Source organism: Benincasa hispida, chromosome 10 (genome assembly GCF_009727055.1).
Source record: "Benincasa hispida cultivar B227 chromosome 10, ASM972705v1, whole genome shotgun sequence".
In the NCBI taxonomy this organism is placed as follows: Eukaryota; Viridiplantae; Streptophyta; class Magnoliopsida; order Cucurbitales; family Cucurbitaceae; genus Benincasa; species Benincasa hispida.
This window is the reverse complement of record NC_052358.1, coordinates 25,341,411-25,358,506: the sequence shown is the minus strand read 5'-3', so window position 1 is coordinate 25,358,506 and position 17,096 is coordinate 25,341,411. Positions and strand designations below refer to the sequence as shown.

Here is a 17,096-nt window from a genome sequence, read left to right as displayed (position 1 = left end):
GGTTCTACTTCATATCTCTTCCAAGGCCAGAAGAAATATCACATCTCCCTCTTTTTTAATGTATGTCTCTTTTTCAACTTTTTATTTTCATTTTTCAATTTTGAAAAATCATATAGAGTGATTTATTGTTTTGCTTTTATATGCTTTTATAGCTTTCTTTTTCTATAGATGCAGATTCGCCTATTAATCCTCAAGTATTGAAGAGCACAGAGAGAACAGGGTTCAAGAAATTTAGAGATCGACAAAATGACATAGAAGAATGTGATTGATTGATTTTATACTTTTGTAGTTTTATCACTTTTTAATTTTGTATATACATATTAATTAGTAAGAGATTATAATAATTTTATTTTTATTTTTTTACGTGCGTTTGTACCTTTTTTTTCTTCTTTCATAAAACTTTGAAATAAAATTATAATAAAAAAGAGATCATTGAAAATCAAAAGGGATTTAAGTTTTTAGGATTTTGATAGAAAAAACAATATTTTTGTTCAAATTAAAATCTATAATATCTAATGGGACTATGGAAAAAAACTTTTAATTTGACTTTCACATTAAATGAGTATAGATCTAAAAGCATCTCATGTTAAAATCTCACGGAAAGAAGTTTTAAGAAAAAAATTTCTCATTTGATCTCTAATTCACATTAAAAAAAAATCTCATTCTCTCATTTTATCTAAAATTGATAGAAAAAAATGAGATTTTTTAAAATTCAACCAAAATCACAAATCTTAACTTATTGGGATCTTTTTAAATATAAAAAATATTTTAAAATATGCAAAAAGTTCTAAAAGTGTAGCATTTTTTGAACTTTTTGCTATAAAGTGTAAATATTTTTGAAAATTTTCTATTTATAAGAATTTTCCTATTTACAATTATTTATTGCTTTAATTTTCCATAGATTTTTTTTTTTTTTTTTGCAATCAATTAATTTTTTTTAAAAAAAAGATTCATTATTCCAACATTTTGTGTTTTATTTTAAAAAAAATTATTCTTTTAACCTTTTTCAGAGGTAAGCTTTGTGTATAATTTTGCTCTTTCAAGTATCTCTTATTTTTATTATTTATTATTATTATTATTTTTTTTTTTTAAAAAAAAACTTTTTCCTATATTTTTAGGTCTAGGAATGACTATGTATCACACCACTACTTTGTTGGTTTGAAATTAGGAAGAATCATTGCAAAATCTATGAATAATAAATTTTCAATATTTTGTTTAAATTAAAATTTGAATTTTAAAAAAACTATCAAAACATCCAAATCGAAATAATTTTTTTAAACTAAAGGAAGATAGTCACAAAATTTAATATTATTATGTTATTATTCTCATTATTCTTATTCTTATTTTTTAAAAGAGGATAAATCATGGATTACCATGGAATCTAAAAAAATATATTTATAATCAAATCATCTAAATCAACATAAAAAGATTTTTAGATTGAACTAAGAAAGAATTATCACATAATTAAAAAAACATTGTGATTAAAATTAAAGTTTAAAATTAAGAAGATAATTAAATCTTCAAATCAAAATAACAAATATATTCTTTTGATAAGTGCACACTATTTTTTTTTTTAGAAAGTATTATTAATTTTTTAATATGAAAGTTAGAAATTAAGAAAATAATCAAATCATCCAAAATGAAAATAGATTATTTTTTACTAATGGGTGATTAATACAATTCTTTTAGAAAAGAACAACACAAAATATTTTAGTTTATATTTTCTTTTATACATATTTAATTTATATATTCTTTTCTTAATGTATTTTAAACTTAATTAGTAATAGTTAATATAAAATAATTATTATTTCTCCTCACTTAATTTTTAAAACTCTTAGTTTTTCATGACTTTTTAGAAAATAAAACTCTCTTATCCATAAAATAAGGTTGTATTATTAACTTTTGTAAGTAAGTTATCTTTTGAAAATTTACACAACATGTGCAACTCACGTAGTAATATAACCATTTTCTTCAATAGTATATGTGTATGTATATATAATCATTTTCTTCACTTCTCTCTTCCTTTCTCTCTCCCCTTTTTCTCCCTCTCTCTCTCCCCTCTTTCTCCCTCTCTCTATAGAAACCTAGGACATGAACTTAATTGATCACTAAAGAAAAATAACCATGAGAATTAACCCCATCCCTTCTATCTATATCACAGCTAAAATCAATCACAAATTTTTTTTTTAGGGTCAAATTAAAATCAAAGAAAAATGAGCCATAAAAATTCAAGTGCTCAAAAACTTGAAGCACCACTACTTGATAATGAACTTGAAGGGAACAATGGGAATAGACAACATAATAAGAAGGAAATATTTCAAATTACCTATTAAATAATATGAGATTCTATCTTAAAATCAATTTACAAATAACAGTAGCTGACTTATTTTATAAATATTGTGAGGTCCCTTATTGTTATTATTATTTTTTAATATTAGATCCTCAAAACTATCATTCTTAATAAAAAGAGAGGATGGAGAGAGGGGAGTATGGTTGGCAAAAATTCCCACGCGGTCAGGTCCTTGTGGATACTCGCCCTGATTGAGACGAAAAATCCCCGGTTTGACTAGGGATTAGGTCAATCTGGAGTGTAACAACCCCACTTCCTTTAGTTCTATTGGAGCCATTCTGCACGGAACTTTCGAGATAGGAGTTGTGTCTGGCTCCATCTTGATAGCGAAGTCTATCTCCCGATGCGGCAGCATACCTGGGAGATCCTCTGGAAAGACATCCGGGTAGTTCGTACCACTGGCTCCAAAGTCAAGGAGACCTCAGGCTCTCTAATGTCAATGACACTAGCCAAGATACTCCCTTGGTTAAGCAACCTTTGGGCTTTCATGGCCCAAATCACTTTGGGCATGACCACAGTTCCTGCCCCTTTAAATTTAAAGCTGGCTCCTGTGGGAGGGTTAAAAATCACCTCCTTGTGAGAGCAGTCTATACTAAAGGAGCAGTCTACACTATACTAAGCTGTGAGAGCAGCTAGCCAATCCATGCCCAAAATCACATAAAAATCCAACATGTCCAAGACTATTTAAGTCACATCCAGTGTATGACTCGCTACTTCAATCTGACATGCTTTTATCTTCTCCTTTGCTAACATAATTTCTCCAGGCGGAGTAGATATCGACAACACATAGTGCAAGGGCTCTAATTCTCGTGTGAAACAAAAAATCTAATATTTTGAATCAATGAGGGAAGAGGCTTTATTTATAGAGAAAGATTACAAGTTTGTTCAAAACTAACAAATTAACTATAGTTAAAGTCAAAACTAACAAACTAACTATAGCTAATTAAAGAGGTAAGCTTTCTAGTTATATCAAATCCACCCCTTCAAGATTGGACTCGTCTACGAGGCAATTAGGATGCTAAATGGAAACTGTCCAGAGTAAAATAAGGCTTCAAGTCAGCCATGTTGAATACTGGATTAATGTGCAAATTTGTTGGTAATTTAATGCGGTATGCATTGGTGCCATATTTCTCTAATACTTGAAATGGTCAAAGTTGTCAATCTTTCAATTTGTTGTACGTACCAGTAGGAAATCGAACTTTGCGTAGATGGATCATTACTAGGTCTCCTACCTCAAAATTAACTTTTCTTCTAGGCTTGTCTCTAGCTTCTTTGTAAGACAAGGTAGTTTTCTCCAAATGATCATGGACTTCTTGATGAAACTTTTGAATTCTTTCAGCCATACTTTCAGCCTCAATGCTAACATCTACTACAGAAGGCAAGTTAGCAAGGTCAAAAGTTAGTCTTGGAGTTCTGGTGTATACAACTTCAAAAGGGCATCTTCCTGTTGATCTATTCTTCATATTATTAAAGGCAAACTCTGCTTAGGCAAGGGACAAATCCCATTGTTTCGGTTTTGAGTTACTTAGACAACGTATAAGATTTTCCAATGTTCTGTTGATAACTTCTATCTGCTCATCAGTTTGAGGGTGTGAGGTAGTGCTAAATTTCAATGTTGTATCAAACTTCTTCCATAGTGTACGCCAAAAATGGCTAAGGAAATTGACATCTCTATCAGATACAATGGACTTGGGCACTCCATGAAGTTAAAAAATCTCTTTAAAGAAGAGATTGGCTATATAAACTGCATCATTTGTCTTTTTGCAAGCAAGAAAGTGAGTCATTTTACTGAAACGGTCCACTATCACCATTACTGCATCATACCCCCGTTGGGTTTTTGGAAGACCAAGTACAAAGTCAGCTGATAAGTCTTCCCAAATGGTTGTGGGAATAGGTAATGGTGAATATAGACCCGCATTAGTGCTTGTGCCTTTTACTTTTTGATCAATAGAACATCTCTTAACAAAGTTATTTGTGTCCTTCTGAATTTGTGGCCAATAAAACCAAGCAGTCACTAGTTCAAAAGTTTTATTTTGACCAAAATGTCCAGCCAATCCTTCTGAGTGTGCTTCTTTTAGAAGAACTTCTCGAAGGAAAGTGTGTGGAATACACAATTGCTCTCCCTTGAATAAGAAACCATCCACTATATGAAAATCATTAGTCTTTATAAAGTGGGTGCAATTATACCATATCTCAGCAAAATCAACATCTTCTTTATATAAGCATGGAAGATGAGAGAAAGCAGTTACTTCGATGGCTAAGATAGTAAGGAGAGAATTCTTTCGTCTTAGAGCATCAGTTACTTTATTCTCTTTGCCTGATTAGTGTTTGATCACAAAATCAAACCTTTGAATGAAGGAAATCCACCATGCATGCATATGACTGATATTCTTTTGAGATTGTAGGTACTTCAATGAAAAATGATCCGTCAACAAGAGAAATTCTTTAGAAAGAAGATAGTACTCCCATAGTTTCAAAGCTCTAACAAGGGCATACAATTCTTGTTCATAAGTACTCCAGTTCTGCCTTGAATTACTGAGTTTTTCACTAAAGAACTCAATAGGGTGCCCTTTTGGGAATAATACACCTTCAATGCCCACTCCACAGGCATCCACGACTACTTCAAATGGTATATAGAAGTCTGGTAGCTTAAGAACAGGGCTGGAACTCAACTTTCCTTTGATACATTCAAAGCTACTGTGTTGTTTTTCTCCCCAATGGAAACTACCTTTCTTTAGACAATTAGTAATACGATAAAGCTGAAATCCTTGATAAATTTTTTGTAAAATGAAGTCAAACCAAGGAAGGCTTGAATGTCTTTTACCGAGCATGAAGTTGGCCATTGGGTAATAGCTTCAATCTTCTTTGGATCAACTTTAATTTGATTGTGACCAATTAAGAAGCCAAGAAATGTAATTTCCTTTACTAGAAAAAGACATTTCTTATGATTGATATAGAGCTTGTCGGTTGTTAATGCTTGAAAAAGGCTTCAAAGGTGCTGTAGATGCTCCTTAATGTTCCTACTATACACCAAAATATCGTCAAAGAAAACTACGATAAATTTGTTAAGGAAAGGATGGAGTACTTGATTCATGAGTCTCATGAAAGTGCTTGGAACATTTGATAGCCCAAAAGGAGGGCATGACTAGCCATTCGAACAATCCTTCATTGGTCTTGAAAGCCGTCTTCCATTCATTACCCAGTCATATTCTTATTTGGTGGTATCCACTCTTTAAATCCACCTTAGGAAAGATCAATGCTCCTCGAAGTTGGTCAAGTAGATCACTTATACGAGGGATTGGAAAACGGTATTTCACGGTGATTTGATTAATGGCTTTACTGTCTACACACATTCTCTAGCTTCCATCTTTCTTTGGAGTTAGTAGGGTCGGGACAACACATGGGCTTAAACTTGGTTGAATGTGCCCTTTGTTGAGTAACTTCTCGATGTGTTGGTGAAGGATTTCGTATTCCTTGGGACTCATTCTATAGTGAGGTAAGTTTGGTAGTGTAGCTCCCGAGATTAGGTCAACATGGTGTTGAATATTTCTCAATGGGGGCAGCCCCTCGGGTTCTTCTTTAAGGAGGGGGAATTCATCGAACAATTCTTGTATCACCAGAGGGTTCCTATTCTCTTATATTTCCTCAGACTTATCAACAACAAGTCCTAATATATCTTCTTCTCTTTTTTTTATCAAAGTTTTTCCACTAATTGTTATAAACAAGTGGCTGTTGTCTTCCTTTTTCACCTTTACGCCTTTATCATTCTTCTTGTTTAGTGGAAGTAAGACCATTTTCTTGCCCATCCAATTAAACTCGTATGTATTCTCTCTCCTCTTGTATAAGGTTCGAGTATCATATTGCCATGGTCTCTCTAATAATATGTAACATACATCCATTTCAAATACATTGCATACTATTTAGTCCTTGTAGCTTGGTGCAAATTTCACTTACTTGTGCCTTGCCGCCTTTCTTTACCCATGTTATCTTGTATGGGTTTGGATGAGTCTCCACTTTGAGATTTAAAGCTGCCACTAGCTTTTTGGAGACAAAATTCTCGCTACTTCCACTGTTTATGATGACATTGCATACCTTATTGTTGATTGTGTACCTTGTTTTGAAAAGACAATGCCTTTGGGGGTTCAAATCTTCTTTAAGAGTGATTAACATTCTTTGGAGAACATAAGAGAGTTTATCACCATCATCCGGTTCAATGAACTCGGCTTTCTCATCTTCTTCTTCACTGTTTTCAGCCATCATTTCTTCCTCCTCTTCTATGTAAAGCTACTGTTTTTCGTTGGAGGCATGCATTAGATAGATGACCAACTTGGCCACATCGAAAGCATTTGCCCAAAGAAGGCCTATCATAGAGATTTTGAGTTCTCTTCTTGAATGTGGTCTCGGTCTTCTTCTCTTCACTTCCTTATTGATTTTCTTTATCTTTGTCTTTGGTCAAGGCTGGTGGATTTGGAGGATTTGGTGCTTTACTTGCAACACTAGGATTTGGTGCTTTACTTGCAGCACTAACCCTTTTGCTTGTGGAGGCTTCCCAAGCGGACCTTCTTGATGAATTCTTAACTCGGATTTTGTTCATCTCCTACACAGTTTCAGCAAAAGAGATAGCTTCAGTAAAAGAGTGGAAAGATTGTAGTTTTACCTTTTCTTTGATATCCATGCGTAGACCTCCAATAAACCTTGCAATCAAATGTTGCTCACCCTTCATAAGGTTTTTTCTTTCTCCTAGTCGATGGAATTCTTCAACGTAATCAGCCACCGGTCGTCCTCCTTGTCTACAATTTTGATATTGACTATATAAGGTTTATTCGTAATTAGAAGGTAGGAAGCATTCCTTCATTAACCTTTTCATCTTCTCTCGCGAATGAATTGGTCTTCTACCAATTCTTCTCCGATTGATCTCAAGTTGATCCCACCAAGCCGAGGTGCCAGCTTTTAACTTTAGTGCCACGTGATGCACTTTCTTGTCCTCGAGAGTGTTCATGTATGTGAAGAAATTTTCTGTGTTCTTGATCCAATCAAGAAATGCTTCAATGTCTCGCTTCCCATTGTAACTTGGCAAGTCAATTTTCATCTTGAAATCATTGTTCTCACGTCTCTCGCCCATTCCTCTTCTTGACACAAAGAAATCCTCTTCTTGATCATACTCACTAGATGAATCCCAATCTTGGTTTTCTTGATATCTTTCTTGGCCAATTGGTTGTTTTCTTAGATTTTCATGGTGCTGTCTTTGAATTCTTGGATGTTTTTCTTGAAATATTTCTTACTGGTTTTGGCCATTTCTTGCCCGTCCGCCGCCTCTTCTTCCTCTTCCTCCCCATTCTTGATCAACTGGTTGAATATTCTCTCGATTTTGAGGTGCGGTTGCAAGCATTTCAACTCTTCTAGCAAGGGTTTCCATGTTTTCTTGAAGGTTTGTTAAGGTGCCATGAATTTCCTCCAATGAGTTCTCAACGGATAGCAAGCGTTGAGTTGAGGTTTTTGGAGAAAGGGTGGGAGTATCTTCCACCTCTTGTTCTTGCCCGTGTACATCTCCTTCGATTGGTTGATGGGCTCTCCTTCCCGCCATCGGTTCCCAAATCTTGGAGTGCTCTGATACCAATTTTAGTGTGAAACCCAAAATCTAATATTTTGAGTCAATGAATCTCTCCTTAAAATGAGGGAAAATACTTTATTTATAGAGAAAGATTACAAGTTTGTTCAAAACTAACAAACTAACTATAGTTAAAGTCAAAACTAACAAACTAACTATAGATAATTAAAGAAGTAAGCCTTCTAGTTACATCAAATTCTAACATGGCATGCTTAACAAATAACGTTGATATAAATGAATGGGATGAACCAAAATCAAACAATACCAACGCAAAGTGTCCCAAGACTGCGTACCTGTCACAACAGTGTCTGCTTTCTAGGCCTCCTGCCGGGTGGTTGAGTAAACACGACCTTGTTGATGCTGAGGCCTACCTGAACTCCTCTGTTCATGGCCTACAAAATGGTTCTCGTAACGGGACTTGCTTCTAATAGGGCATCTATCTATCGAGTGCCCCTCCTGCTTGCAATGAAAACAAACCCCAGTGCCTGCCAAACATCGTCCTCAGTGGTGTCTTCCACACGAGCTACACACTGGTCGATTTCCTTCTACCATACTTGCCTTGGTAGCCTACTGCTTAAAGTGTCGAAGTGGTCTATCTGAGCTTTGAATCTTCTGATGGAGGTGAAGCTCGAAAGCCTTCTGATCTGTCTGTCTCTTTTGACTTGAGGAAGGTCTTGCCCCAAATGCCCGTGAATGCTCGTCTCCCGACTGTGGGTCCATCTTAGCTGCCAAGTGAAGTGCCTTAGCATCAATGGTTAGTTTGAAGGCTCGCATAATACCTCATATACTGTCCTTTAGGACTTGAATGAACCTTTCTACCCTCATAGCTTCCGTGGCAACCAACACCGGGGCAAAACAGGACAGGGTGTTAAAATCCTGGTCATACTCCTCCACCGATCTGTGTCCCTACCTCAGCTCCAAGAACTCCTTCTGCTTATTGTACCTCAAGTTGGCAGAGAAGTACTTCGCATAAAAACGCTCCTTGAACTGCTCCCATGTCACTGGTTCCCCTCCTACACTCAACAACCTTTCTACCGATTGCCACCAAATTTGTGCTTTGTCGGTAAGCATGAAAACGACACATTGTACTTTCTGATCTTCTGGGCATTTTATATAACGAAAGATCATTTCAATGGTGGATATCCATAACTCTGCATTGGTAGGGTTCTTTAGTTACCCATTGAAGGTGTTGAGGTTGTACTTCCTGAAATCTCGTAAATGCTTGGCCTCTACCGAAAGGACTGACATGCTTTGGTTTTGGGTCATGTTCTGAGTCTAGACTTGCGGCATCTGATCTTGTGGTGGTGATGCCTGTTGGAACTGGGAAAACTGGGTCAGCCGTTCATCTAGCATGTCTTTCACTTTACTCAATATAATTGATGTAACTGCTTCCCCAATAGTGGTTGCCCAATCGATAAACTCTGATGGAACGATTAGGGTGGCCTGCGTCTGTGGTGGCGTGGCGGTGTACTGGGCTCTACTTCGTGTCTGGGTTCGCTGCCACCCTGACCTTGAGAAGTCCCTAGGCGGCAAGGAATCCTCTGCTACTGGAGGGTCCTAAACTTGTGCATCTTGAATTTTTGGATCCTCATCATGAGGATCTTGATCCTGAACTGTCGGATTCTGTTCTTTGGGAACGCGCCCCCTTCCGGTAACCCTATGACTGTCTCTTCCCCTAACACGAACCATTTCCTAATAGTTGTTCGCAACCACCCTTTAGCTACTTTCCTTACTAGTAAAACACATCAAATGCAATCATAAAATGCTACATACTCAGGTGCATATTATCCTAGATATTTTTCATAAGGGACATACCTGGCGACACCGAAAAATCCGTTATAGGCCAAAAGGAACAACGTGGACTTACATAGTAAGTCAATCTACAGAACCCAAAACACGGGCTCTGATACCAACTGTAATAACCCCACTTCCTAGGACTACTAAAAAGGGAATCGTTACTGCATGCATGCATAAATATTCACATTGAGGAAAATAAAATAAAATAACATGATTTTGGATGGCTTAAGGTATAAGAAACTATTATGCTATTATCTCAAGATCTTAAATCGTTCGACCCGAGTACCCTTTAACATGAAATAAATAATAAAGAAAAATCATAAATATATAAAATAAAAACGTGAGAAAATAAAAAGGTTCAAATGCGGAAGCGATTCTAGTTCCTTTGGCACTGTCACAGATTCCTCTTATCAGTCGTCCGAGTATCCTTGCCCTTACCTGAAAAAAAAAAATAAAGATAAAGGTTGAGTGTAAAATACTTAGTAAGTAATCCCATTACCGAGATCAAGCTATGCATCCACGAGAAGAGAATGATGGCTCATGGCTCAAACAACTATATCAGTTTTTTATGATGAAAAGAAACCAAAAGACGTATTGTCTTGCCTTGACTCGCATGTCTAGTGGCCTGATGGCATACCGTCAAACATGAAAAAAAAATAACGTGAACGTGAACCTGTCAACTCACGCATGTCTAGCGGCCCGTAGGCACACCGTTAAACATGAAAAATAACATGAACGTGAACCTGTCGACTCACGCATGTCTAGCGACCTGTAGGCACACCGTCAAACATGAAAAATACATGAACGTGAACCTGACGACTCACGCATGTCTAACGGCCCATAGGCACACCGTCAAACATGAAAAATAACATGAACGTGAACCTGTCAAATCACGCAAATTTAAATTTAAAATTTTGTTAATTTTTTTTCCAATTTTATTTTATAATAATTTTCATTAAATTTAAAATTAAAAACGTAAAATACTTTTTAATGGTTAATATTTTTTAATGGTCAATTTAAATAAATAAAACAACAACAATACTAATTTTTTATCTAAAATATTTACAAATTCAATATAAATACCAAAATTTAATTGATTTTAACTAAACAAATAATTAAAAATAAAACAAATAAACAGTAAAATTTTTCTCGGAGGGACCCGATCCCCATCACTTCGACTCCCAAAATGGAGAATGGGTTGGGGATGGGATTACAAATTTCATGGAGATAGGGATGGGGAGTGCATCACCCGTCCCTCCCCACCCATTGCCAATCTTAGAGGGAGAGAGAATAGGATCGAGGATTGAGGAAGAAAAGGTGAGAAAGAAAGGAGAGGAGGAGAAGATTAAATATATTATTTTTCAATCATTTTATCATTTCAACTATCTTGTTAATTTTTATGTTTAAATTTAATTGTTACATTAGTATAAAGATCTTCTTTTAAATCAATTCTTAAAAATTTAAGAATTAAAATGATCGATTTGATAAAGTACTATAAAGGTAATTCTTCATAATAACTATTTATGCCCAAATGAATTTTATCTTGATTCATTAGACATACCTCCACCAATATAGTAGGTATTCATACTTAAAGATAGAATTTTTAAAAATTTTAAATATTAATAACTTTTTGAACGTTTTTTTCTCATTGCAATTAAAGCTTAAATCTGTCTAGATTGGAACATAATTTGCATGAGAAAATATTATACGATATCTTTCTTCAAGCGACAGCAAATTAAATAGATAATGGACCTCAAAATTAGGTAAAAATGATGTTCCTTTTCAACCAGGCCTAACTCCGGGCCCCCAGTTTTATAAAAAAATCGGAGCGCGATGGACTCCCTAATCCAACGGCCAGGAATCCACGTCAAGACGGAGAGCGCATCCTTCTAACGTCTATATTTCACAACGGTCGAAAACTCAAAAAATATAGAGAATTCCCCATTTCCTCTCCATCTCAATCTGCATCTTCTTCTGTTTTTGTTGCTTTAACTTTGAATCGAAGAAAAACCATTCTCTTCATTTTTTAGCCCTTCGTCGTCTTCTTCTTCTTGCTGGAAAAGAGCATTTTTCTTCATAAAAATTCACCAACCCTGAAATTAAAGATGAGTCTTCTTGATCGCCCTGATGACATCGAAGCCCCAAACATTCAGGTCTGGAACAATGCTGCATTTGACAATGGAGAATCCGATGTTAGAACTATTTCTTGGTCGAATGTGCAAGATTCGTACAAGAATCTATCGTCTGAATCGTTGCAGAGTGATAGCAGGAAAGAAAATTTATGCCCTTTGAGTCTGAAGACCCCTGCTTCTGTCAAGTACTCTGTTTCTGTGAAGCCGCTCAATCGCAATGGCGTCATTGAAAATTCACAAGGGAAGCCATTCAAAACGCCTGGTAATGGGAAAGAAGAGGAGGAGGTAATTAGTAAGGAAAGAAATATTGATGCAGAAATTGAGGAAACAGAGAGGGAAATCAATCGATTAGCGACCAGGTTAAAGGCTCTTCAAATTGAAAAGGCCGAGCAGATCGCAACAAGAACAACAGTTCAGGAGGGAGGAAGATTCGTGCCGCCGGTCAGATCAGTTGCTCCAAAAGTAAGTACCAAGAATTCAAATGGGGTTAATAAAATGTTCAAAGACGCTTTAGTTGAACCGAAAATTGGTCACAACAGAGGTTTAAGTTTGGGGCCGTCGGAAATCCACGGCAGTGTCGGAGCACGGCGGCAAGGAAATACGGAAATCATGTCGGCTCAGCGGATTCAAAACCGTCGGCAATCATGCCTTCCGAAATTACTAGATATTGACGAAGAGAAGGCGAAGAACAGAAGAGGAAACAGTATGAGCCTTAGCCCCAAATCACGGAGGACTTTGATCAAGGCTCAAACTGTACGGAAACCAGCCACCACTATCGTATCAAAACGGCCGGCGAAGAAAGATGGGGTTGTTGAATTAATTCAGCCAAAGAAATTGTTTAAAGACATTGAAAAACCAGCACCATCCACCAGTGTCAAAAAGCCATTGAGGACTGGTAGGATTGTAGCGAGCCGTTACAATCAGACAAACGAAAGCTCTCAAATAGCCACAGAAAATCGTAAGAGCTCTCTGCCGGGAAATTGCAAAGATGATGGAAGCAGTAGGTACGACAAGCGGCGGTCTTCATCGGAGCTTTGCCGGAGCAAGGCGCCACAAAGCAGAGTGAAGAAGCGGTGGGAAATTCCAAGCGAAATAATAATTCTTCAACAAGAAATGGAAGAAAGAAGTTTGGAGTCTTCAGTTTCCAAGTTAGGCGATATGCTTCCAAGGATCATAACGACTCGCTGTGTGAATATAAGCCCAAGGGACTCTGGACCGGCCAAAAGGGTGGCTGAATTGATTGAAAGTAAGACAAACTTTTTTGCTGATGAGGAGATGGAAGCATCAATCTGTCAGAAGTTGAATTTTGCAGAGGATGAGGAGGAAGAATGAAACAATGTTGGTCTTTTTTCCCCCTTTTAAACTCAGTATTGTGAACCATAACTCCTGTTATGGAAATATGCAAAGCTTCTTCTTTTGTAGACTTGTGTTTGTGGAAAATAAAGGATCAAGCTTTTGTTTTTCAGTAACTTTTGCTAATATAAATGCCACATGAGAGTTCTAAAATTTGAATTTAAATTCAAATGCAATTAAAAGTATGACAAAACTGGGGTCTGATAAGATCAAATGTTGTTCAATTTGTAGAGTTGACTGTTTTGAAGGAGAGATCAGATTCTGCTTGAATCCCTGCCAAATATGAATCTTCTACCCCAATCTGACATGACCAGAATCCTTGTGCGCCAACTTACTAGCTTGCTGTAAAAATATATGTATAAACAAAACATGAGACAGCAGGACTTTTATGGTTTAAATATTGATTCAAATCATGGTTTCTTGTCTGAAATTGAATGAATCTGCTGGCGGTTTACCTGGCATAAACAGAGTACCAAAGCCACTGGGTGCTATGACCAATTGAGATCCAATCTCCAGGAAGTTGAGCTGCAGTTTGTTCTCCCCCAAGAGGAGCAAACTGCCCAAAATGCTTATACCTTTCACAAAAACCACCAAAATTTCAGTCCGCAAATACGAAAAGCTCACTCATTTGGTTCTGTCTCTGTGATTTTTACCTGAAGGGGTGAAACCTGTGGCGTCCTGTCCCTCGAAATCGGAGAGGGCCTTCAGGGTACTTTCCGCACTGCTCCATCCTGTTGAAGCAGCTTGCAAGATATTCACCTTGTTGAGCAGCAACCTATAAAATTTCGAAAGATGAAAAAGATTGAAAGATACAGTAGTTGAAGCAGCACTAGAATAAAAGATTTGCAAGCCAATATGATTAAGATGTATGTGTTCACTTGAGCAGTAGCAGGGAGATTTTTCATCTGAGAATCAACTTCCGAAAGTAAGGACTTAAAGCTTTCGATATCCAGTTCGGCCGACTGTTTCTGTGAGTCGGACTGCGTCTTCTTCAACAAAGCTGAAAAGTTCTTCAACTGCTTCTTCTTCAGATAGATTTCTACTTGAGGGTACCTCTCACAAATATCATCTACCACTTCATGGAACTCTTGCAGGGCTAAAGTTCCTGACTTGTCCTTGTCTGCCTTGCTGAATATTACTGCAATATCTTCCTGCAAATAACAGGTTATCAAAAAGAAAGATCTATGAAAATGAAGCAAATAGAATGAAACTCAATCTCCAATTACCATGACTCTTCTTTGATTTACAGTGGCACAATCACCAAGAGCATAGACACTATCACATCCTTCAACCCTTAGCCACTCATCAGTTGCCAAAGCTCTTCTGTTAGTCTGACCAATCTGCTTCATGAAATCAACAACTTGAGGACGAGGGGCGATGCCGGTAGACCAGACGACCATTCCATAAGGAATAGACACGAATTCACCGGTTGCTCTTTCTTTGGTGGAGATTTCCCTATCGGTTACTTTTACAACCATGGAACCAGTTTTTAATTCAATCCCATCTCTTTGAAATTTTTCTTCAGCAAAGGCAGTAATCCTCTTGTCAAACCTATAAAACAAGTGCCCTGAATTGATGGCTCCAAAGTAACCGACCATATAAAACTATACCAAAAGAAAAGTAAATAATTTCCTTACATGTTCAAAATATGATCCCCTGCCTCTAGGAGGGTTATTTTCACGTAGTCTTTCAATGAAGGATACAACCCTGCTAAATCCTCAACTGCAAAGTCATGAAGCTCTGCTGCAAATTCCACCCCAGTTGGACCACCTCCAACTATTACAAAGTGAAGAGTTCTCTTCTTCTCTTCTTCACTTATATTTGGAAGGCTGGCTCGCTCGAAACAATCGATTACGGTCTGACGAATCCTCTGAGCATCTTCCACTCCCTATGTAAAAATTTCAATTTACTTCAGTTTGTTGTACAAAGCCATCGCATAGTCCAAGATATTCATGTTGTACAAAAATAATATACCTTCAGGAAGTGAGCATTTTCCTCAACTCCAGGTGTGTTGAAAGTGTTGGATTTAGCTCCCATAGCTATAATCAGATAGTCATAATCAACAGAAAATTCTTCTCTGCCACCCAAATTTGTGTCTTGACTTGATCGACAGAACAACACCTTCTTCTCTGCATCAATCTTATAGCACTCAGCTTCCCTAAATTCAATATTCAGACCTTTCTGCAATGTAAAATATCAAATGGTTTAAGTTCATCGAACAACAGAGTAACTATATGTAAACGAGGCAACGATTAAATCACTACTAAATCCAAAAACTTTCGTTCACGTGTGACCTTAAAACTGTAATGAGGTGAATCTCATATCTTAAACACAAAAAAATCTGACTACCTTCTTTGTAATAGCACGAATTGGTTCGACAATGCTGCGTGCTTCAACTGTGCCACAGGTGACACTAGGAAGCAAAGGGGTGAAAGCAAAGTAATTATGAGGAGAAATAACATGAACATCATAAGAGGAGCTCTTGAGATTCTTCAAAAAACTAGTGCCAGCCCATCCTGTTCCAAGCACTACCACTTTCTTCTTCTTGTAGTCACCATCTTGTTGGACTGCATCAGCATATGTAGAATGATACAGAGATCTGCCATTAGTAGCTGCCACCAATCCACCTCCACTGCAGATGATAGCAATGTTATATGCATATTCAACCATAACTTAAGAATATACAAATCTAAAAAACATACATATCACTTGTTCAACAGATCATTAATCCAAATCTCCAAAAGAAAATTGCATACATCCTTTTGCCTTTTTTCAATTGTTTTTCCTTCCTCATCGTTAACGAGACAAAAAGTTTCATACAACCACTAACCATATATATATCAGTTTCTTATTTGCAACTGGTGTTATTAGAATTGAAATCGAAACAAGAAAACAAGATCTAAGAATATTGCAATACCTGACAGTGAAAACAATGAGAAGCTTGGAGATGGAAGGATGATCATGAAAAGCCTTAGAAGCTTTGGTGTAGAATGAATTCCACCTCATTGTGAAAGCCCTGAATCACTCTCGTTTCCTTGAAGAATTCAAGAGAGAATCTGTGTAACAGGTTATGTTAGTAAGTGGAGGAATGTTTTCTTTATACAGCAGAGAGAGGAAGGAGGAGTAACTGCCAAGAAAAACAAGAAGAAAAAAGAAAAAAAGAAAAAGAAAAGAAAGGTTATTAATTTTACATCAATTAATAGAATTTCACCATTTATTTTGATTGCCAACAAAGTGGGAAAGAAGGGCATGTGTCATTGACTGAGACGGAGATCTCCAACAGATTAGGAAAGAAAACACATGGTATTTACATCTTCCATACACATATATATATATACATAAAATATAAAATATATATTTGATTCATTCCCGAGTTTATGGGAAATTGACATGCAACCATGAAATTAGGAATTAAGAATGAAATTATTGTAGCAGAGCATAGATCAATGAACTGAAGGGGAAAAAGCCATTACTATAAATGCCCTACCTTCTATCCCACTGGACAACTTAAGTTTAAGAAAAGGATTTCAAGAAATCAAGTCGAAGAGAACAAACTCCTCAACTCATTTAAATAAACATCATCAATGGAATTTATTTATTTATTTATATATTTTTTTTAAAAAAAATAACAGATATTAGATACATAGGGAAATCATCGAAATAATTACTTCAAACCAAATTCAAATACTTTGAGGATTTATCTTTAAACATTTATCGTTTTTCTTAATACATTTTCTTTTTAAATAAAGAAGAAGATAAGCTTATTTAGGTTCACTAAGAAAAAATAATATTAAATAGGAAAATTATATCGTATTTAGTCCTTCATAAGTTTTGAATATAGGTTTTGTTTTTTCTA

The 17,096-nt window shown here is 36.2% G+C and overlaps 2 protein-coding genes across 2 annotated transcripts; one reads left to right on the top strand and one right to left on the bottom strand.

The window, feature by feature from the left end:
* Positions 1 to 11,679: 11,679 nt before the first annotated feature.
* LOC120087979 lies at positions 11,680 to 13,356 on the top strand. The gene has a single exon (XM_039045003.1). The coding sequence runs from the start codon at positions 11,861 to 11,863 to the stop codon at positions 13,217 to 13,219; it is 1,359 nt and encodes a 452-aa protein (XP_038900931.1). The 5' UTR covers positions 11,680 to 11,860; the 3' UTR covers positions 13,220 to 13,356.
* Positions 13,357 to 13,443: 87 nt separating this feature from the next.
* On the bottom strand, positions 13,444 to 16,298 carry LOC120087978 (external alternative NAD(P)H-ubiquinone oxidoreductase B2, mitochondrial-like). Its single transcript, XM_039045002.1, has 9 exons — positions 16,158 to 16,298; positions 15,590 to 15,872; positions 15,215 to 15,421; positions 14,878 to 15,128; positions 14,467 to 14,791; positions 14,119 to 14,391; positions 13,894 to 14,015; positions 13,696 to 13,815; positions 13,444 to 13,582 (listed from the first exon to the last, which is right to left on the bottom strand). The coding sequence occupies exons 1-9, from the start codon at positions 16,244 to 16,246 to the stop codon at positions 13,495 to 13,497; spliced, it is 1,758 nt and encodes a 585-aa protein (XP_038900930.1). The 5' UTR covers positions 16,247 to 16,298; the 3' UTR covers positions 13,444 to 13,494.
* Positions 16,299 to 17,096: the final 798 nt, after the last annotated feature.

Coding starts and splice junctions, on each gene's coding strand:
- LOC120087979 (XM_039045003.1), top strand. CDS start 11,861: ATGAGTCTTCTTGATCGCCCTGATGACATCGAAGCCCCAAACATTCAG.
- LOC120087978 (XM_039045002.1), bottom strand. CDS start 16,246: ATGAGGTGGAATTCATTCTACACCAAAGCTTCTAAGGCTTTTCATGAT. Junction 14,792..14,877: donor GGGGATCATATTTTGAACAT/GTAAGGAAATTA, acceptor CTTGTTTTATAG/GTTTGACAAGAGGATTACTG. Junction 13,816..13,893: donor CACAGGTTTCACCCCTTCAG/GTAAAAATCACA, acceptor TTTTTGTGAAAG/GTATAAGCATTTTGGGCAGT.